The sequence below is a fragment of the Meriones unguiculatus genome, chromosome 18 (assembly GCF_030254825.1).
Source record: "Meriones unguiculatus strain TT.TT164.6M chromosome 18, Bangor_MerUng_6.1, whole genome shotgun sequence".
Lineage (NCBI taxonomy): Eukaryota > Metazoa > Chordata > Mammalia > Rodentia > Muridae > Meriones > Meriones unguiculatus.
This window is the reverse complement of record NC_083365.1, coordinates 49,623,618-49,644,460: the sequence shown is the minus strand read 5'-3', so window position 1 is coordinate 49,644,460 and position 20,843 is coordinate 49,623,618. Positions and strand designations below refer to the sequence as shown.

General features: G+C 51.4%; 1 protein-coding gene and 1 long non-coding RNA gene across 3 annotated transcripts; one reads left to right on the top strand and one right to left on the bottom strand.

Moving 5' to 3' along the window:
* The first annotated feature begins 1,700 nt into the window (after positions 1-1,700).
* On the top strand, positions 1,701-20,259 carry Spi1 (Spi-1 proto-oncogene). 2 transcript variants are annotated; one of them, XM_021640810.2, is made up of 5 exons: positions 1,701-2,533; positions 4,886-4,985; positions 18,211-18,398; positions 19,137-19,302; positions 19,940-20,259. In XM_021640810.2, exons 1-5 carry the CDS (start codon positions 2,489-2,491, stop codon positions 20,257-20,259), a joined length of 819 nt encoding a protein of 272 aa, XP_021496485.1. In that variant the 5' UTR covers positions 1,701-2,488. The 2 variants fall into 2 exon arrangements, with proteins under 2 accessions (XP_021496485.1, XP_021496486.1); XM_021640811.2 differs by having other exon boundaries at positions 1,733-2,533; positions 4,889-4,985.
* Positions 13,813-19,960, bottom strand: LOC132649093 (uncharacterized). The gene is made up of 3 exons (XR_009587528.1): positions 19,856-19,960; positions 14,712-14,800; positions 13,813-14,490 (listed from the first exon to the last, which is right to left on the bottom strand). It is a non-coding gene; the product is annotated as an uncharacterized LOC132649093 (long non-coding RNA).
* Positions 20,260-20,843: the final 584 nt, after the last annotated feature.

The following is a 20,843-nucleotide window of genomic DNA, read 5'->3' as shown; positions in this document are numbered from 1 at the left end:
CTGTACCCGTGAGCTGTGTGATTCGGGAGTCAGAGGGCTAGAGGTTGTGGCAAAGAAGTATCAGCTGAAGGCATAGCACAGAAGGGAGTTGTTGAAGGAGGGAGGAAAGAAAGGAAGGACTCAGGACTGGGCTTGAGGGCTCACACCTAGAATACAGCACTGTCGAGGCAAAGGTGAGAGGATGGATACAAATTTGAAGACAGCCTGATCTATACAGCAGATTCCAGGCCAGTCAGGGATACCTTAAGCAGGACCCTTGTAAAACAAACCGTAGCAATGAATTAGTGAATGAACGTATCAGACAGGGCGTGGTTCTCCTGTCCCAGACACTCTCCCCCTATCATCTAGTCACCTGGAGCTTGGCCTTTTTGCTGAGGAAGTGAGGAACTGCAACATTGCTGCTACAGAGCTGGTTTGTAGCTTCCCTCCTCTTAGAGAGCGGCCTGAGTCAGGTTCCCAGGAGTCCTGAGGCTGTGGGGTCTGGACCCTTTGGGGGAGTCCCAAGAGCAGATACAAGAAAACAGTGAGGATGGAGGTGAGGTTCACAGACAAGTGAGTAGGCTGTGAATCCTTGCCTTTTTGCTGTCAGTGAGAAACTATGGGTGTATGTGGAGGGATCGGGCTAATTTTTATATAGAACAAGAGGCTAGAGGATACACAGGAGGAAACTGAATGATCAAGAAATTCTCCCTGCCCAGGCAGGGGTGGCACACGACTTTAATCCCAGCACTCAGGAGGCAGAGGAAGACAGATCTCCGAGTTCAAGGCCAGCCTGGTCTACTGAGTGAGCTCCGGGACAGCCAAGGCTACACATAGAAATCCTGTCTCCAAAAAAAAAAAAAAAACCAAATCAAAACCAAAAAAAGTCCTCCCCAACAGAGTAGTCTTGCTAGAGGGGTTTGTGTGCTCGAGGGCTGAAGCGGGGGACAGGTTGGGAGAACGGGGCTATTGCTCTACTCTCTAGACTTGATGTCTAAAGGGCGGGAAACTTTTCTACTTTCCCCCAACTCAGCACAGAGCTTGGAGTTCAATTAATATTGGGAAGATACCCGGATAGAAGAATGGATGGGTAGATACATAAACAGATTGATCAATCAATGGCTGGGCGGATAGATGAATGAATAGGTAGATGGTACGGGTGAGCGGATGGGCAGACAGGCAGACCGATGGCTAGGGAGGTGAATGGATGGAAAAGTGGATTAGAAGATGGCTAGGTTAGTAGGTGGGCAGACAGGGAGACGGCTAGACAGGCAGGCAGGGAATGGGTGGCTATATGGATTAAGTGACTGGATGGATGTGTAGGGAGAAGAATGTAAGTGTAGATAAAAGAGGATGGCCGGCTGGCTGGATCAACAGATGAGCAGACTGATAAACGAATAGAAGAATAAGCTGTTAGATGGACAGGATGACATTGGACAAACAGCTGGCTAAATGAACATGTCGCCAAACACAAGCGTAAGTGGACAAGTTGATTGACGGAAAGATAAACGAGCAGTTGGATGAACAGACAGATGAGTAAACACGTGGCTGGTATGATGGGCTGGAGAGACGAAGAGACGATCAGAAGGAGGTAAGGACAGGAAAACAAAGAAAGGATGAACATACAAGGAGGGTTTATAAACCAGGAGACTAGACAGATATTAACATTCCAGGGTTGGGGGAACTGAGACCTCTGGGCTCGGAATAGTGTCCTTAGGTATCAAGAAGCTGCTGTGGTACTTAGCTGGGGGTGACGGGGGAGGATGTAAAAAGCCAAGGCTCTTCCCGGGCAGCAGGGAAGCCCACTTGAGGATCCAGAAAAAGAGATAACGTGTGCAAGACTCAATGTCCACTGTAGGCCCTAATAGGCTTAGGTCAACCTAGCATGGATTCCAGGGCTACAGGAAACGCCAAGCCTGGCAGCCTTGGGACCAAAGTCCTCCATTTGCCAAATTCACCCTAGAAATAAGGGACCCCAAGCTGTCATTGTTCTGACCCCCAAAGAGGTGACTCTTGGCCGTGATAGGAGTCTGAGAAGTCGGTATTATTGGGTTAGAAGAATGGTTGACAACCTCAGCTAAGCCTAGCGGCTGGGGCAGCTGAGGCCTTCCATGGTAGTGTCAGCCTTTCTCCCTCCCAGCCCCAGTTTCCTCTGGGCAGGGGGCCTGGCCCCATGGTCTCCTAGGGCAGCCCTTTGAGAACCACCTGCCCCAGCCGGCCAGAGACTTCCTGTAGCGCAAGAGATTTATGCAAACGGGCTGGGGCGGTGATGTCACCCCAAGGGGACTATCTCCCAGTGGCAGGCCCTTCGATAAAATCAGGAACTTGTGCTGGCCCTGCAATGTCAAGGGAGGGGGCTCACCCAGGGCTCCTGTAGCTCAGGGGGCAGGCCTGAGCCCTGCGTCTGACCCACGACCGTCCAGCCCCCCGACGGGGCACCTGGTCCTGAGGGGATCCGCCTTGATCCCCACCGAGGCCAGGGGATCTGACCAACTTGGAGCTCAGCTGGATGTTACAGGCGTGCAAAATGGAAGGGTTCCCCCTCGTCCCCCCTGTGAGTACTGGGGCTTCACTAGCAGCCCAGCCTGGGGCCCTGGGATGTGTGACCGTCTGCCCACTAACCCACCAGCCCACCCGCTGCCCTCCGGCTCCCTATCAGTGGGAAGTTGGTGTTTCCTCCCCGGAGCCGCTGGCCTGAGACCCAGCGAGGGGCCATTGGCTTCCTTAGAGCATGCCTTGGCGGGCTGAGGGTTGCTGGCTGGCTGGCCCCGTGGTGGGGCTGTGATCGGTGGGGCCTGAACAACTATTTATAGATGGGCTCAGTAGCAGGCCGAGCTCTAGGGCAGAGAACGGGGCTGAAGATGGTGAGGGCGGCTACCGAGAGGCCATGGGTGAGATCTTGAGACTGGCCTAGGAGGCTCCCCAGGCAACAGGAGAGCTTTCAACCCATGACCTGTAGGTTGAACAGTCCTGAGACAAAGACTGTTAGAACTCTGGGTCACCCATGGGTCCCCAACATTCAGTTTGTGTCCCAGCCTGGAGGAATGGCTGTTGATCCGAATGTTTGGGTTTTGGGCCTGCACGGACCTGAGAGTCCCAGGCAGTGGCCAAGGGTGGCTGGAGGTCTTGGGTGGCCGGGCTGAGCAAGAGCACAGCAGAAACAGTGGAGTTAGATTTGTGGCTAGAACTGAGCTCTATAAGAAATGGGGTGAAGGGACCAGAATGGGACAGAGATTGGGGCTGGAGTAGGAGGACCTGGATTGAGCATCTGATTGCAGTTAAGGTGGGACAGGGACAGAAGGAGGTGGCGGCTCTCCACTATCCCCCTGTTTCCAGTGACAGTCACAGCTTTAGGCAGAGGGCATCCCAGAGTCCCTTAGGAAGGACCTCCTTGCTTTCTCCTACCTTTGGGGGTGTTGGGGCAGTGAGGAAGGGCGAAGCAGGGCCTGCCTACCTGACTCAGCTTTCCCGTACTGGGGACAGATCTTTTTTCTACCCCACCCAGCTTCCAGCCTAGGAGGCACCCTAGGCCTGACATCATAGCCAAGGTCTTGCAGCAGGGGCAGGCCCAGGGAAGCGGGGCAGCTTCTGGCCCCCTCACAGTGGAGTGGACAGCCTGGCTAGACCTCACTGTCCTCACCTTCAACTTGATCTCCTTCTCCCACCTAGGATGGGGAAGGTGCTGGGCAAGCAGGGGTGATAGAGAAAAGGTCCTTTCTGCCTCAAGTGAAGCTACTGTCCCTGACCCTTGACCTCTCCTTCCTGCAGATATGGGCAAGGGGCAGAACTAGAGTTCCCACACAGCTCCTTGGCCCCTCTGTCCAGTCCAGAAGCCATTCCAAGTGTCTCCTGAGTGGGTGGGCTCCCAAGGCAGCCCTGGCCCACCAAGCAGGTCCTGAAGGCCACAGGAACTATTGTGCAATCCTTGGGCACACTCTGCGGGGGTGGGGAGAAGCCCAATGACTGTCGGGAAGGCTCGGGTGTGCATATCCCTGTGCCCAACCAAGTGAGAGAGGAGATGGAGGAGGCAGAGGGAGAAGAGAGAGGAAGAGAAGATGGAGGATGGAAGGGAGAAAGACAGGAAGAAAGAGGGAAGAGAGTGAAGAGGAGAAAGGAACAGTGGCATGGAGTCTCCCGTCAAGGACACTTGAGGGAGGAGGCAGAAGGATAGTCCAGGCCCTTTATCCCTTGGTCCCCAAAACCTGCCTGGGTGGCCTTTGTACAGATGAATCACCAACATGACAGTCATCATGGAAGTCTGTGTCTGCCTGGAGCTGGGTGGACAAAGGCTGACAGGGAGGGAGGAGTCAGGGGCAGGTTGTTGCAGAAGGACACAGTGTCGCATGGGGGAGCATGGAATGCGGTTGGCTACGTGAAAGGCTGCATGAATGTGCTGACAGCACTGATGGCTGGGATGTGAGGTGGGCATTGTGTATGCCTGCAGGGGTGAGTGACCAGTGATGTGTGTGCCAGTGTGAGTGGTTCTAAGAGTGGATGTGTAGACTTGTGTGAGAGGGTGGGCATGAGTGAGTGTGTGGACAAGTGAGTGAGTCCCCGTGGGTTTGGGTGTAACTGTCACGGGGGGGAGTATTTATACATTTGGGGGAAGGGTGTATTGGTGTGAGTGAGAAAGGGCAGCGGGCCCCCACAGGCATGGGGGTAAGTGATAGGGAGAATAAGCAGAAGAGAGTAAGGGGCTGCACCCTCTTCTCAGCCCTGGTCCTGCTGATGCCTGACCTCTCTACCCCACCCCTGCCTCAGCACACTGTCCTGAACCCCACCCCTGCCTGGCCCACAGTGACCCTAAGCAAAGGCTCTGTCAGCGAATGTCGCAGGCCTCAAACTTAGCAGAAAACCTCTGCAGACTCTTCCCAATAGCTCAGGCTCTGACACCTTCCTCTCTCAGCAGCCGTCGGACGAGCTGGTCACTTACGAGCCAGAGCTCTACCAACGCCAAACACATGACTTCTACTCCTTCATCGGCAGCGATGCGGACAGCCACAGTGGTAAGTGCATGGCCTGCCACCCTCTGGGCACTGGACTGGATGCTGAGCCTCCTCCCTGCATCCCATACCATCCTCCCTATCCCTCAGCATCTTCCTCGTGTCACAGGCAAATTTAGTCTTTGGGGACTTTTTTTTTTTTAAGTAGATTTATTTTCATACAATATATTTTCATTGTGGTTTTCCTTTCCCCAACTCCTTCCAGATTCTCCACACCATCCAAATCTGCATCTTCTCTTTCTGTCTCTCATTAGAAAACAAATAGTCACTAAAAATAATAATAATAAGATAAGATGAAAACATGCCAGAATAGGATACAACAGATAAACAAAGAGAAAAAAAATAAAAAAGAGCCAAAGAAAAAGCACAAGAAACACATCTAAGCCTGGTATGTTCCAGAGTGAGTTCCAGGACAGCCAGGGCTACACAGAGAAATCCTGACTTGGGAAACACACACACACATATACAAGTCTCAGAAAACTAAAAACCAGAAGACCATAAGGTTAAAAAAAAAAAAAGTACTCAGACAAAGTATTGTGAGACAACAAAACAAACAAACAAACAAACCCAAAAACCCTCCAGCACCAGCACTGAGTTTGTTTTGTGTTGGCATGAAACCTGACCTTACGTGTGGTCTAGCGAGAGTCTACCTAGTGAAAGTCCATCGAAGAACGCTGTGTGCGCGCGCATGAGTGGTTATCAGTTGGTGATAGTTGGGGGGGGGGCTTATTTACAGCCACTTCCTCTCAGCACTGGGACCCCACCTGGCTTAGACCTGGGCAGGCTTGGGGACTTTGTATTGAGTGAGGGTCTGTAGGACGCTGAGCGGCTTGACTAGGCCCGTGGATTCTGGCCCAGGTCATCGACCCTGTGCCTAATGCTCTTTCCTCCCTGCTCATTCTACCTCTTCCTCTCTGTTCTTACCATGCCCCTTTATCCCAGACTCCTTGCGGGGGCCTGCCTCCCTTCCTTACTGTGTGGCTAGCAGCCCTTCTCAGTTGCCACTTCTGAGATTTGGGGGCTTGGTGGTTCTATTGGCAAGAGGCTTAGCGACATTTTTTTTTTTTAATCTGCCCAATGCCAGAAGGGCCGGCAATCATGGCAATCATCTCTCCAGTACCCCCTCCCGCAGTTTATACCAGGCTGGGTCAGGCAAATTTTTCTGACCATCCTTGTTCAGCAGACAGGCTGTGGGGGTAGGGAGGGGACCTGGCCTCAACTGTCCCCCCCGAACCCCAGCCTTGTTCTGGAGTAAGTTAAGGGGAGAGGGAAGAGATTCTTAGTGATTGGAACCTGTGCAAGGAGATAACAGGCCACCAGAAACGAGAATCTTGGCATCCAGGAAGCATAGTCATGCTGCTCCAGACTGGGCTGGTGGCTCGAGGTCAGAGAAACGCTGAGGACCACAGCTCAGGGAGGGCTCACACCTGACGGCCACACCCAGGGCCCTTGCGTGATGTCACATAGTTAAGGCTGTTTCGCCTGGAAGCCAAACCTTGAGCGCACCCTCACCTGGCACCCAGCATGAAGCTTGTGAGGTGTATCATGGGGCAGCTGGTGGCACCTCAAAGGCACAGGCTTTTTTCAGACTCCCCCCTCCCCCGGCCTCCCCCGTGCTAGGAAAGCTTTCAAACGCCCTCTTTTGTTCTTCTTAACCACATCCAAAGTGTATAGGAAATACACCCTCCCTGGGTGAAATCCAGATAACATAGGGTCTTTCTCGTCCTACATTACTCCAGGTTCCCCTTACCCAGATTAAGAATCAGGTCTGAGCGACGCTGACACCCCATCCATCCACCTTTCCCAGGGCAGCTGGAGGACAACCAAGGTCTTGAGAAGGACTCCCCCTGGCGGCACGGGCCTAGCAAACGCACGTCAGGGTTGCTTTCTCTTTGGCCTAGTTCCATGTTCAGGTTACCGGGTTGAGAGGCATTTCCTCCAAGCGTTCAGCCACTTGAGTTGCCCGAGTATCTGGAAAGCAAATGTGGGCCGGGGGCTGGGACGGTGAAGTGTGTATCTCAAAGGAAGCCCGTGTTTCCCTGGCTCAGGGTCCCCCGTGGGCTCTTTGCATCTGGGGCAGGGTTATGGGAATGACCCCAGGCGCTCATCACGGCACCCTGCTCAAGGCATGAGCCCAGAATTCCTGTAGAGACTCCTCCAGTGTCTCTGGGTGCCCCTGTCCATTCCCCACCTCTGCTGTCATTGCCCATCTGAGTGTCAGTGCTGTCCCTGATACCTACCAGAAGATTCTATTAGAGTCTTCTGCTCTTCACACCCTCCCACTGGCTCCCGCCTGTCCTCTGTGTCTGCACTTTAAGAAAGCGGGGGGAAAAAAAGCCAGTATTTGATACATGATCCCCAAAGGGGTCACAAGCCACAGGTTGAGAACCAAGAACCACCGAGCTAGGGGGAAGGAGAGGAGCACAGAGGGCACCCTGAAAGGTCAGTTAGGTCATTGTTTACTGACCTGAGTGACAACCATCCACCCATCCACTCACTCTGTCATCTCTCCACGACACATCCTTTCTTCCAACTACTTCTTGCTCGGTTTGCTCATCAGTGTGTAGAAGCCTTGCTGGCTCCCACACTGTCCAGGGAAGCCTTTGAGAGGGTAACGGCTGAGCTGAACTCTGAGTGAAGAGCTAGGACCACACACGAGCAAGGTGGGCGGGCACAGAGAACAGCAAAGCCGAGAGCAGGAAGCCCTCAGCAGAGGACACAGGGCTACAGATCACCGGAAGACGACATGAAACCAAAATGGCCATCGAGGGGCAGATCAAAAAAGGCTCGAAGGCCACGGAGGAGTACGAGTTGTGTCCTGTGTCTTCACATTTGCCAGGCTAGCCCTCTAAGTTAAAACATCAATCCCACTGGAGCGTTTTGAACATGGAGTTTACATGGTCTGAATAGCCTTATGTTTGGTGAAAATTCGTATTCACTCTCTCTGTCTCTGTCTCTGTGTGTGTGTGTGTATGTGTGTGTGTGTGTGTGTGTGTGGTTGGAGAACAATCTGTGGGAGCCATTTTGCCAGCCTTAAATACATTTTAAATACTTAATTTTAAGCTATTAAAGTGACAGATACTCAGGTGCTGGAGAGAGGGTTCAGCAGATAAGAGCACTGACTGCTCCTGCAAAGGACCCAAGGTTGGTTCCCAACACAACTGTGGGCAACTCGTGAGAACCACATGAAATTAAAATAAATGCATCTTAAAAGCTGCCAGTGCTGCAGTGAAAGAAATACAGCGTATCAGGCAAAGCCTTCTCTCCATCTCCCTGCTGCTGGGGGCACTCGCAGAGACCTCGTGGTCCCTCAATCACCCTGGGTGTTCGATTCTGCTCCTGTGTCTAGTCAGCTTGCTCTGGAGAAAGCCCAGAGCAAGCTCTCTTCCTTCAGAGCCCTGGAATCACAAGTGGCTCCACTCACACTACCAGTCTACGTGGGTGCTAGGATTTGAACTAGAGTGCTCGTGGCTGGCTGCCCAGAGCCCTGTCCCCCAGCCCCGGAACATTAATTTCTACCGAGAGCCTTCTAGCTGTTGAACGGAGGTGAGCAGCTCAGGCCTCTAGTTGGAGACACGGACCTGTGCGTGCAGGCTGGGAAGAGGAGTGTGCGATGACAGCCGTTCACGGCACGCACACTCACATTGCTGCAGGCCTCCGAGCACTGCGGTATGGTCGCTCGTCTGAGCAGACGTGCCCGTGGTTATAATCATGTGACTGTTATTACAGTTTTTCCTTATGACATCTGGCACCATTCCATGTGTTCTTTTTATAATCTAGATTTTTTTTTTTTTTCAGTTTTACTCTCTGGGAGTTCCTTTTTTTTTTTCTCTCTCCCTTTCCTCACCTGTCTCCTTACCCCTTCTTTTTCCCTATCTCTCCGTCTGTCTGTCTGTCTGTCTGTCTGTCTCTGTGTCTCACATACTCAGGCTAACCTCAAACCAGTTATCCCCCTGCCACAGCCTCCAAGAGGTAGAATTAGATCAGTTTTAAATGGTCCTACTGACTGCTGGATAGACAACAGACATGAGAGACAAGGACGGGATCAGGGTGAAGGGCGCTTAGAAAAACAGGCTCATGCCTTTAATCCCAGCACACGAGAGGCATATCTCTGTGAATTTGAGGTAACCTAGTCTACAAATTGAGGCCAGGACAGCCAGGACAGCCAGGACAGCCAGGACAGCCAGGACTACAAGACAAATCCTGTCTTAAAAAAAAAAAAAAAAGCTAAGATGTAAGGGTAAGGCTGGGGAGATGACTCAGGAGTAAGACTGAGAGCCTGCTGTGTGAGCATTAGGACCTGAGTTGCAATCCCCTGCATCTACACAAAAAGCCAGGCGTAGCTACCAGTGGTTGTAACTCCAACAGTAGGCGTAGATCCTAAGAACTTTCCTTCTTTTTTCTGTTCTGGTTTTGGTTTTGGTTTTATTTTGAGACAGGGTTTCTTTATGCTGCTCTGGCTATCCTGAAATTCTCCCTGGCTGTCCTAGAATTTGCTCTGTGGACCAGGCTGGCCTTGAACTCAGCCAGCCTAGTCAAAATGGGTGAGTGTCTCCTTCAGTCTCTCTCCTCCTTCTTCTTCTGAGATAGAGTCTCACGATGTAGCCTTGGCTGGCCTCGAACTTGCTATGTCAACCAGGCTGATCTTGCCTGCCTCCTCTTAAGCACTAAGATTAAAAGTATGCACCACCAGCTGGTCGAATGGTTGACCACAACTTTAATCCCAGCACTCGGGAGGCAGAGGCAGCCGCAGGTGGATCTCTGTGAGTACCGGACCAGCCTGGTGTACAGAGTGAGTTCTAGGACAACCAGGGATATATGGAGAGACCCTGTCTCACAAAACAAACAAGGGAGCAAGCAAACAAAACAGGCGTGCACCACCACGTCCAGAGAGAGACTCTGCTATAAAGAAAAAAAAAAAAGTGGAGGGTGATAGAGACTCTGGCTTCTGTATGTTTGCATATTCATCTGCACATTCGAATGTATACACACACACACACCTAAAACAAACAAAGGGTTATACATATTTAGGAGAAGTTTCGAAGACATCACAAATATACACATAATATAAAATTTGCCATCTTAATCTTTTAAAATTATTCTATCTATCTATCTATCTATCTATCTATCTATCTATCTATCTATCCATCCACCCACGCACCCACTATCATCTACCATCTATCATCTATGTCTGTCTATATGTGTGTGGACACGCATGTGCCATTGCATAGGCATGGAGATCAGAGTCAGTCCTCTCCTTCTATCACGTGGGTCCTGGAGATCAAACTCGGGTTGTCAGGCTTGGTGGCAAGTGCCCCTATCCGGCCACCATCCGAATCATCCAGTGGAATCCTGGGTCCTAGTAGAATACATCCACAGAGGCTGAGCGTGTGAGCATGGTGGTTCATGCTGTGATTCTAGCACTTGGGAGACCAAAGATAGAAGATCAGGGCTAGCCTGGGTGAGTAGGCCCTGTCTCAAACAAAACACATTCACGTTGTTAGGTAACCAGCAGCACTGTCTCGAGAACTCATCTTGTCAACCTGAAACCCTGTGCTTGTTAGACAACTGCCTATCCTCCAACCTGCCAGCCTCGGGCAATCTGCATTCTACTTTCCTTCTTTTTTCTGTTCTGGTTTTGGTTTTGGTTTCTTTTGAGACAGGGTTTCTTTGTGCAGCGCTGGCTGTCCTGAAATTCTCCCTGGCTGTCCTAGAATTTTCTCTGTGGACCAGGCTGGGCTTAAACTCAGAGAGACTCATCTGCCTCTGCCTCCCAAGTGTTGGGATTAAAGGTGTGTGCCAACATTGCCTGGCTCTACTTTCTGCCTATGAATTTTATTACTTTAGGTGCCTTTGACAAATGGAGTCATATTGCAATTTTCCTTTTATAGCCAGCTCATTTCACATAGCGGAATGTTCTTGAGATTCACCCCTGTCATAACACATGCCAGAATTTCTCTCCTTTTAAAGGTCAAATGATATTCCACGGTATGAGTCCAGTACATTTTGGAAAACAGCTATGCTCATGACCCAGACCACCAACTTTGCTTAATGGCTCATCCTTTTTTTTTTTCTTTTTTAACTTTTACTTCTATATTTATTTTAAAAAGCTCAAACTTATGTTGTTGCTAAGCAACATGCTACAATGTAGGAGATTAAACATACATTAAATTCTTGTTTAAAATATGTATACATATATACATATATAAACATATATGCTTTTTTTTTAAATGGCTGATCTCTTAATGTATACTTCTGTAGTTTCTACTTTCTGCTGTGGTGAATAACAGTGCGTGACCATGACCATTGGTTTACACAGTCTCACTAGGACTCTGACTTATACTCACTTGATGTATACTCAGAAGTGGACTTGCTGAACTTGCTGGATCCTTTGGTAGTTCTTTCTTTAGTGTGTGAGTTTTAAAAAATTATCTATCTATCTATCTATTTATCTATCTATCTATCCATCTATCTATCATCTATCTGTCTATCTATCTATCTATCTATCTATCTATCTATCTTTTTATTTTTGAAACAGGGTCTCACTTTGTAGCCCTGGCTGGCTTGGAACTCATGTAGACCTGGATGGGCTCAAACTCAAATGGAGATCCACCTGCTTCTGCCTCCCAGAACACTGGTGTGCACCACCACACCAGGCTGTTGGTCGTTTAGCTGTGTGTAGTGGGTGTGTGTGCATGGGAGTACGTGTAATAAACGCAAGGTGCCCGTGGAGGTCAGAGGCTTCAACTACCCTAGAGCTGGGGTCACTGTCAGTTAAGCGCTGCCTGCTGTGGGTGCCGGGAGCTGAGCTCAGGCCTCTGGACGAGCAGCGAGTGCTCCTAACCACTGAGCCGTCTCCTCAGCCCCTCAGCCGAGGTGCTATCTTTCATGACGGCGGTAGCAGCAGCTTTGCAATCCCATCAACAACACACACACACGCATCCATGTTCTCAACAACACTTGCCATTTCCCGTTGTTACTGTTGGTTTTTAGAAAACAGTAGTCATGGGGCTGGCGCTTGTTCACGCACTCCCCACCCCCACCCCGAAGCAACTGTCCACTCTTCTTTGCGACTGTTTTTCCTCTGCCCACTAACCTTCCGTCCATCTCACATCCCGCTCCCACCTAAAAAATACAGCAAGTGTCTTGGCCGTGCCAGTCCCAGGGCCAGATGCTGGGCGGCGAAGAGGATGCAGGGGCTGCCAGAGTCAACTCTGCATCAGGCGAACAATCACTCCAATAAGCAGGATACACGGTAGAGAGAAACACGCACCAGGAGGCTTCTGCCCTTCAGGCCTCAGAGCCATGTCTGCAGACTTTTTGGGAGAGGCAGTGGTAGTAATTCCCAAGAAGTCTTTTTTGGTTTTTGGCCCCTCTTTTCTTGATTCGTCTCTTCTCTGGGTTTTGTTGTTTTGTTTCGTTGCGACATGATTTCGTGTCTCCCAGGCTAGCCTCAGCAGCTCCCTGTAGAGCTGGCTTTGATGGTCTCTTCTGGAAAGGTTCGTTTTCATTATTTTTAACGATGTGCAGGTGTATGTGTCCGCATGTGTGTGCAGGTGTCAGCATGTGTGTGCAGGTGTCCTCAGAGGGCAGAGGCATTAGAGACCCTGGAGCTTGATCTGTATGTTGTTCTGAGCCACCTGACGTGTTGCAGGGACATGAACTCAGGAAGAGGGTGAGTGCTCTTAACCTATGAGCCATCTCTCCAGCCCCTGATCTTCTGATCTGAGAATAGTTCGACTCTTCTGAGCATGGTCCTGGCCTTCAGGCTGGGATTTCTGTCCCTAGGAGATAAGGCCAGCTAGCGATACTTTTTTTTTTTTTTGAGACACTGAGACAGGGTTTCTCTGTGTACACTTTCTTTGTAGACCAGGCTGGCCTCGAACTCCCAGAGATCTGCCTGCCTCTGCCTCCCAGAGTGCTGGGATTACAGGTGTGCGCCACTGTGCCCGGTTAGCTGAGTGACTCTTGAGTCTTGATGTCTTGTAATCTGAATATCACTTTGTTTTCATCCTAGTGACAACTAAGTAAGAATAGAAATGAGTGGGTAGGAAAAATAAAAGATCAAGACAAATGGATTGCCAGGTGTAGTGGTACCCACTTGTGAGCCAGCACATGACGCCAGCCTGGGGTCTACATCAAGACCGTGTGACGGAGGGGCTCATTGGCTGGGTGGCTGGGTGATGGGTGGCTAGAGAGCTGGATAGTGGTTGGATGGATAGACAGACAGAGGGACAGGAACATCAGCAGAGGCTCTCAGGGCCACCATAGGTCTTCTGTACACCTGCAGGCCAGAAAAGGGCACCAGATCTCACTATAGATGGTTGTGAGCCACCATGTGGGTACTGGGAATTGAACTCAGGTCCTCTGGAAGAGCAGCCAGTGTTCTGAACCTCTGAGCCATCTCTCCAGCCCACCATAGGTCTTCTTAGAGCTCACATTACTTACATTAATAGCCTTGATCTCCAGAGCTGGCACGGTGTGGTAAGAGCTAAAGATTGGAGTGCAGTAGAAGCCCTTGGAATCACACTAAAGTGGGTTTGGATCATGACCCTACACTACCAGAGGCTGCTGTAGACAGGGACTTGACTTTTTTTTTTATGTTTTGAGATAAGGTCTCTCTGTGTAGCCTTAGCTGTCCTGGAACTTGTTATGCAGACCAGGCTGGCCTTGAACTCACAGAGATCCACCTGCCTCTGCCTCCTGAGTGCTGGATTAAAGGCAGGACCTAACCTCCTGAGTCACAGCTTCCTTCACTGTCCAAAGGAAGGGTCCACTCTAGCATCTAGCTCCACAGAGTTAGAGTAGGGGTTAAGGAGATGAAGTGGGTTACATTCCTAGAATGAATTCATTGTAAGTCAGCACCAGCGACCCTATCAAGCACTGAGACTTTCTGCACGGTGGGTGCCTTCAGGCCGTAGAATAGAGCTATCACCAGATGTCTTCGGGTTTTATTGCTATGAAGAGACACCACGACCAATACAGCTCTTATTAAAACAAAACAAAACAAAACAAAACAAAACAAAACAAAACAAAAAAGCATTTAATTGGGGCTGGCTTACAGTTTCTGAGGTTTAGTCCATTATCATTATGGTGGGCCGCATGGAGGTGCCGGAGAAGGAGCTGAGAGTTCTACATCTTTTCTTCTTTCTTTCTTTCTTTCTTTCTTTCTTTCTTTCTTTCTTTCTTTCTTTCTTTCTTTCTTTCTTCATTTCTTTCTTTCTTCTTTTATGTTTGGTTCTTCAAGACAGGGTCTCTTTGTGTAGCCTTGGCTGTCCTGGAATTGCTTTGTAGACCAGGCTGGCCTCACACTCACAGTGATCCGCCTGCCTCTTCCTCCCTGAGTGCTGGGATCACAGGCGTGTGCCCTCATACCCAGCTGAGTTCCACATCTTGATCCTCAGGCAGCAAATGAGACTGTGCTTCGCTGTGTGCGTAGCTTGACCTTAAAGTCCGCCTGCGTAGTGACTTCCTCCAACGAGGTCACGTCTTCCAGTGGTGCCTCTCCCTGTGACCAAGCATTCAAGCATAGGAGTCTACGGGAGACATTCCTATCAAACCACCACACCAGATATGCAAATAACATGATGATATCATCTGATGAGCTGAGAGTTATGTTAATGGGGTGTGGGTGACCTCTAGGCAGAAGTGGTACAATAAATCGACAAATTAATTAAAGTTAAACACTGCATTTGTGAAGAGTTCCAAGCCAGGTGTGGTGGCACATACCTCTAATCCTGGCACTTGGGATGTAGACACAGGAGGATTGAGACTTCAAGATCATCCTCTGCTACACAGCAAGTCTGAGGCCAGCCACACTGTCAAAGAAAGGAGGAAGGAAGGAAGGAAGGAAGGAAGGAAGGAAGGAAGGAAGGAAGAAAAGAGGAGAAGGAGGATGTGGAAAGAGAGTTGTCTAGAGCCAAGCATGATGGTTCAAATCTATAATATAGCAAGAGGATCAGCATGAATTAAAGGCTAGCCTAGACTACATGCTAGGTTCTAGGCCAGCCTGAGCTATGGAGTGAGACACAAGAAACAAAGATCAGGAGGCCTGAAAGGCTGACCTTTGCTCTCTGAATGATTTCTCAGACATTCTTTCTGGGAGTCCGTATTTGGAATGAGTTGGCTTGCCAGACTGTTGGTTACATAATTGCCTGGGCACCCAAATCAAGGGGAAAGGTGAGGTTTTGAAACTGCTGTAGCTCAGATGGTGTCAGCCACCACCTTCAGGAGGCTGAGAGCGGGAGGCCGAGTCCCCATCCCAGCTCCCCACTCTCCAGCCCTCCCCATGGCAGTGTTTTCACGCTGTTGTCACATCCACAACAGCTCTGGGAAATGCCACCTTAGCATGGTGAGTTGGCAGATACGGAGTGGAGCCTGACAGAGTTAGGTCAGATGCCCCTCAGCCCACTCCTAGAGAGCTTCTGGCCCTGGAGCTGGAGTGGGCTGGGGGGTAGGCAGGGAACGGTAAATGACGCTGGCTGGGAAGGTGCTGGAGGCGGTCTACTGAAGAGGCAGCTGGGCCTGCCATCCAAAGCCCTGAGCCCCGCTATGCCCTTTCAGGCTTAGTGACCTTTGGTTTCCGTCCTGGGGCTTGAACCCAGGACCTTGTATGTGGGAGGCAGGTGATCTACCACTGTGCTGTAACACCAGCCTTTTTGTTTTGAGATAAGATCTTGCTTTCTAGTTCAAGATGGCCTCAAACTTTAAAAAAACAAAACAACCCCCCCCCATTTTAAATTATTTATTTATGTTTCTGTCTCTGCCTGCCTGCCTCTGTGTGTGTGTGTGTGTGTTTCTGCTTTAGCAATCCGGAACAGGGTGTTGTTGAATTTTCTGGAGCTAGAGTTATAGAAGGTTGTGAGTTGCCCTGTGGGTCCTGGAAACTCAACTCTGTAAAAGTTCTCCGTAAAAGCAGCAAGTGCTCTTAACCGCTGAGCTATCTCTCCAGACTCAATCAGGGTCTCAGTATATCTACATGACCTGGAACTTGCCTTGCAGACCAGGCTGGTCTTGAACTCACAGAGATCCATCTGCCTCTGCCTCTGCCTCTAGAGCGCTGGGATTAAAGGCATGAGCCACCATGCCTCACTTGCCTTTGGTTTTCTTCCTCTACTTTCTGATAACTGAAATTACAGATGTGCTAACACAGGTTCTTTGAAGTAAATAGTGGTAAGGTGCCGTGCTCTAATCACCCCCCACGCATTAGACAGCTCGTTTATCCCACACAGCCTATGAATAAGATGGGTATAAATTATTACCCCCACTCAGTCGAGGAAACCGAGGCCCAGGACCATGTAGCAGTCAATGTGGCAGCCAGGCTTTGAATACAGCTCCAAGGCACGTGCTTTTTCTTGTCGGTGCCTGGCTCAAAAGATATTGCATGTGGACAGAGCCTTGGTAACAATCTTTTAAGTGAGGAATCAGAGGCCCAGTGGAAATAAAATGTCTATGTTCACACAGCACAGCACAGCACAGCACAGCACAGCACAGCACAGCACAGCACAGCACAGCACAGCACCACTTAGCAGGATAAGGAAGCAAGAGCCAGGCTTGAAAGGCCAAACCTCACGAGGCTAAGTCTGGAATGATTACAAGTTCAAACTCAGGCTGGGAGAGACCCTGTCTCAAAACAAAAACAAAAACAAACAAACAAACAAAACCCAAAACCAAACCAGCCTACCAAAAGAACAGCCGGGCGGTGGTGGCACACTCCTTCGGGAGGCAGAGGCAGGCAGATCTCTGTGAGTTGGAGGCCAGATTGGTTCACAGCATGAGTTCCTGGACAGCCAGAGCTACACAGAGAAATCCTGTTTCAAAAAACCAAAACCAAACAAACAAACAAAAAACCCAAGACAAAGATGGGTGAAAGGCACTTCCTGCCCCCAACCTGAGTTTGATTCTTGGGACCCCTGAGGTGGAAAGAAGGAACCGAAGTCTAGAAGTTGACCTCTGACCTACACACACACACACACACACACACACACACACGCACGCACGCACAGCACATTTATCTCCTCCAAGCAAATAAATAAACAGAAAGATAACTGTAATAAAAAACAGTTCTGTACTATCTGGTACACAGCCTGAAAGCATACGTCATGTCTTAGAGGATGTGCGTGTGAGGGTGTGTTAGCGTGAGACACAGTGAAGGTCACGGGCACGCACGCCTGCGCGTACGCAGGCGTCACCCGGTTACTGGTTACTTGCCCCGGCCCAGCACCTTCCAAGCTCCTTTAGGTCACATGAGGTAGTCCCTTTTCACACCGCATTGTTTTTTTCTTTCTTCCTATTGCATTTATTTATTCCCATGTGTGCGTGCGTGCTCACGCTGAACTCGGGTCGTCAGGCTTAGTGGTGGGAGTTCCATACCAAACTTCCTTTTGGACCCCAAATTGTGCCCGAGGAGTCCCTCAGAAAGGCAACAACCTTTGTTCCTGGAAAAGGTGCTGAGCAAAACCACGCCACAGATGTTCCCAGGGCGAGTGGCTGCCTCCCGGAGCTGGCTCCACCCTGCCACAGACACCAGACACCCACGGGGGCTTTCTGGGGAAATCTGTTCCTTCAGTCTCCCAGGAACCTGGGTGTGGCCGGCCTTGGCTTTACAGCGGCAGCATTACAGGTTTGGACAAACTGGTGTGTGAGAAATGTCAGCCCCGTGACTTTTACAGTCATGCCCTGGTCATGTGACAAGGACCCTTGCCTGTGACTGTAGGTGGTCAGGAGCCTGTGGAAGGTCACAGAGGCGGGGAAAGGGACTGGCTCTTCTGAGGCCTGCTCTGGGTCTAGAAGCCCTTAGGAATGTGAGCTTCCTTGTATTCCCCCAAAAACAGTTCCACCTGTTTGGTAGATGGGTCCACTGAGGCCAGGGAGGCCCAGGCCTATGCGAGCTCACCCAGCCAGCAAATGACAAAGCCAGAATTCAGACATAGGCTCAGAGGCCTGGGTCGCTGGGGCCAGTCAGGAAGCAGGAGAAAGTGTGAGAACCCCACCGGCATGACTGGTGGTCCAGGATCTGACCTCCCCATTGCTGAGGGCTTTAATCTTGGCGTGTTAGGAGACATCTCCAAGCCTCGGTCCTTTCTCTGAAGTAGCAGTGTGGTAGAGGAACATTACAGGAGATGATTACTATAAACATTCTGCGCCGTCTGAATGACTACCATATTATTATGTCCTTTACCTGCCCTGGCTCCCTGGCTCACCCCCTCCTCCCCGGCTGTCTCCACAGATCATTACTGGGACTTCTCCACACACCACGTACACAGCGAGTTTGAGAGCTTCCCTGAGAGCCATTTCACGGAGCTGCAGAGCGTGCAGCCCCCGCAGCTGCAGCAGCTCTACCGTCACATGGAGCTGGAGCAGATGCATGTCCTTGATACCCCCATGGCGCCGCCCCACGCCAGCCTCAGCCACCAGGTGCGTGCTGCTGGCTGGCCCCTGGCCCCCAGACCTCCAGGCCTGTGGTGAGGCATGGGAGCTTCACAGGAAGACGAGGAAAGCTCTTATTCAATGTGGCTTCCTGCTCCATAGAGCCAATGGAGGCTGGTACCCCAACGGCTGTGCTGACCTCCTGACAGAGGATGGACAGAACCCATATGATCTTCTAGCCCTCAGCCATCCTTTCCCACCCCATTTCTGTTGTGGCCCTCAGGGTCCCCCTGACTGCAATCTTCACTTACTGTCTCTTCACGTACACAGAATCTGAGTCACTAGATGCTAGCCTGGCCTGACCCCTGGATCCCTAGTATCTTCATTACCTGCCCTTCTCTGCTCCAGGGACCCCAACCCCAACCACCGACCTCTGCTGCCTTTTCATTGGCTCATCACCCCCCTGATGAAGCCCCCTCGCTTTCTTATAACCAGCTCACTGCTCCCCAGCACCTCCCCTCCGTTCTTAGTCCACTGCCAGGCCAGGTGGCCCCTTTGCATGCATGAGAATAAAACATACTATCACCTGCCCCAAACCAGAGGCCACAGTGGGGGTGGGGGGATGCCCAGTAACTAGCAACTCATTGCACCCTGCCCTCAGCCCTGAGTGTTGGTCCAGGCTGGCCTCTACTTGCTCTTCTCAGTCTTCCTGGCCCTGCTGACCATACCCCCTGCCGTAGCCCTCGGCCGTCCCTCCCTGACTGTAAGCCCCCCCTCCCTTTGCAGGTTCCCTACGTGCCCCGGATGGTCTTCCCTTACCAATCCTTGTCCCCAGCCCACCAGCAGAGCTCTGATGAGGAAGAGGGGGAGAGGCAGAGCCCCCCGCTGGAGGTATCTGACGGAGAGGCTGATGGCTTGGAGCCTGGGCCAGGCCTTCTGCACGGGGAGACAGGTATAGAGTCCAGCCCGTGATCCAGCTGATCCTAATGCGTTTTCATCCCTTGCATATTCCCAGCCACGGCCAGCTGGCCCAGTTGCTATGTCTCAGAGCTCAGTGTGTGTGTGTGTGTGTGTGTGTGTGTGTGTGTGTTTGTGGATGCTTTCTCTAGCTGTGCAGGCCTCTAAGTCTGTTTATTGTGCGTGACCAGGTATCTCTTCAAAGTGTGTGTGTGTGTCTCTGTGTGTACGTCAGTACTGTGTGAGTGTGTAAACGGGAGACTGTATGTGTTTATGTGCAGGACTGAGTGTGTGGGTTAACGTGGGTGAGTGCCTGTGAGTACGTGAAGGCCTGTGAGTGCGTGAGGGCCTGTGGGTGTATGTAAGGTCCTGTGAGTGTGTGAAGGCCTGTGCATGTGTGAGGTCTTATGAGTGTGAGTAGCTGTATGTGAGGGCCTGTGGGTAGGCATGCATGTAGACACGTGAGAGCAGATATGGATATACGTATGGATACATGTGACATGTAGGTTCGAGGACATGGGAGTGGGCACGTGTGTACTTGTACCTACCATGGCCGGGAGGAAGTACTGGGAGGATGCCCGGAAAGCCCTTGCATCCTGTTTACACCCCACCTGGGTGCCCCTCTTCTGCAGGCAGCAAAAAAAAGATTCGCCTGTACCAGTTCCTGCTGGACCTGCTGCGCAGCGGCGACATGAAGGACAGCATCTGGTGGGTGGACAAGGACAAGGGCACCTTCCAGTTCTCGTCCAAGCACAAGGAGGCGCTGGCGCACCGCTGGGGCATCCAGAAGGGCAACCGCAAGAAGATGACCTACCAGAAGATGGCGCGCGCGCTGCGCAACTACGGCAAGACGGGCGAGGTGAAGAAAGTCAAGAAGAAGCTCACCTATCAGTTCAGCGGCGAGGTGCTGGGCCGCGGGGGCCTGGCCGAGCGGCGCCTCCCGCCCCACTGACCGCCCGCAGGGCCCGCCAGGCTCCCGGCCCCCGCCGGCCATAGCATTAACCCCTCGCCGGGCCGGGACACAGGGCGGACATTCCCAGGGCCGAGGCAGGACTCGGGGCCCGGCCTTGCCCTCCCGCGCCCGGCCTGGCCCGCCCCGTCCCGCTTCGCCTTCCACCAGGACTCTAGCCCGGCCCAAGGGCGGCCTGGGCCTCGGACACCGCCCGAGGGTCAGCCTGGCTTAGTGGCCACGGTGCTTCCTTGGGAGTCTGGCGTCAGCACAACTTTGTATATTGAATGTTCCTGTTAAGGCTTTCCCCAACTCCCTCCCCACCCCCCCATCCCGCCCCACCCACCCCACCCCCGTCCCTATTAGCCTCCCAAAGACAGTAAAATTATTCTCAGCTATTCTCCCAGCGCAGAGTCTCATTCAAGAGTTTGTGTGTGCCTGGTCCAGGGTGCACAGACGTCTCTCTCCTCGTTTATCCACTGGACATGATGGAAAGCTGGACCCGGGGACCACAGACACACAGTGGTTGTTTCTAGTGAAATAAGTCCTGCTATCAGACCCAGGGATCATATTGAAAGGTTCCCTCG

What these genes read in the sequence shown, in the direction of transcription:
- Spi1 (XM_021640810.2), top strand. Translation starts at nt 2,489, where the DNA reads ATGTTACAGGCGTGCAAAATGGAAGGGTTCCCCCTCGTCCCCCCT. An exon ending in ACGCCAGCCTCAGCCACCAG is followed by an intron (nt 18,399 to 19,136) that starts GTGCGTGCTGCT and finishes CTCCCTTTGCAG; the next exon opens with GTTCCCTACGTGCCCCGGAT. An exon ending in CCTTCTGCACGGGGAGACAG is followed by an intron (nt 19,303 to 19,939) that starts GTATAGAGTCCA and finishes CCTCTTCTGCAG; the next exon opens with GCAGCAAAAAAAAGATTCGC.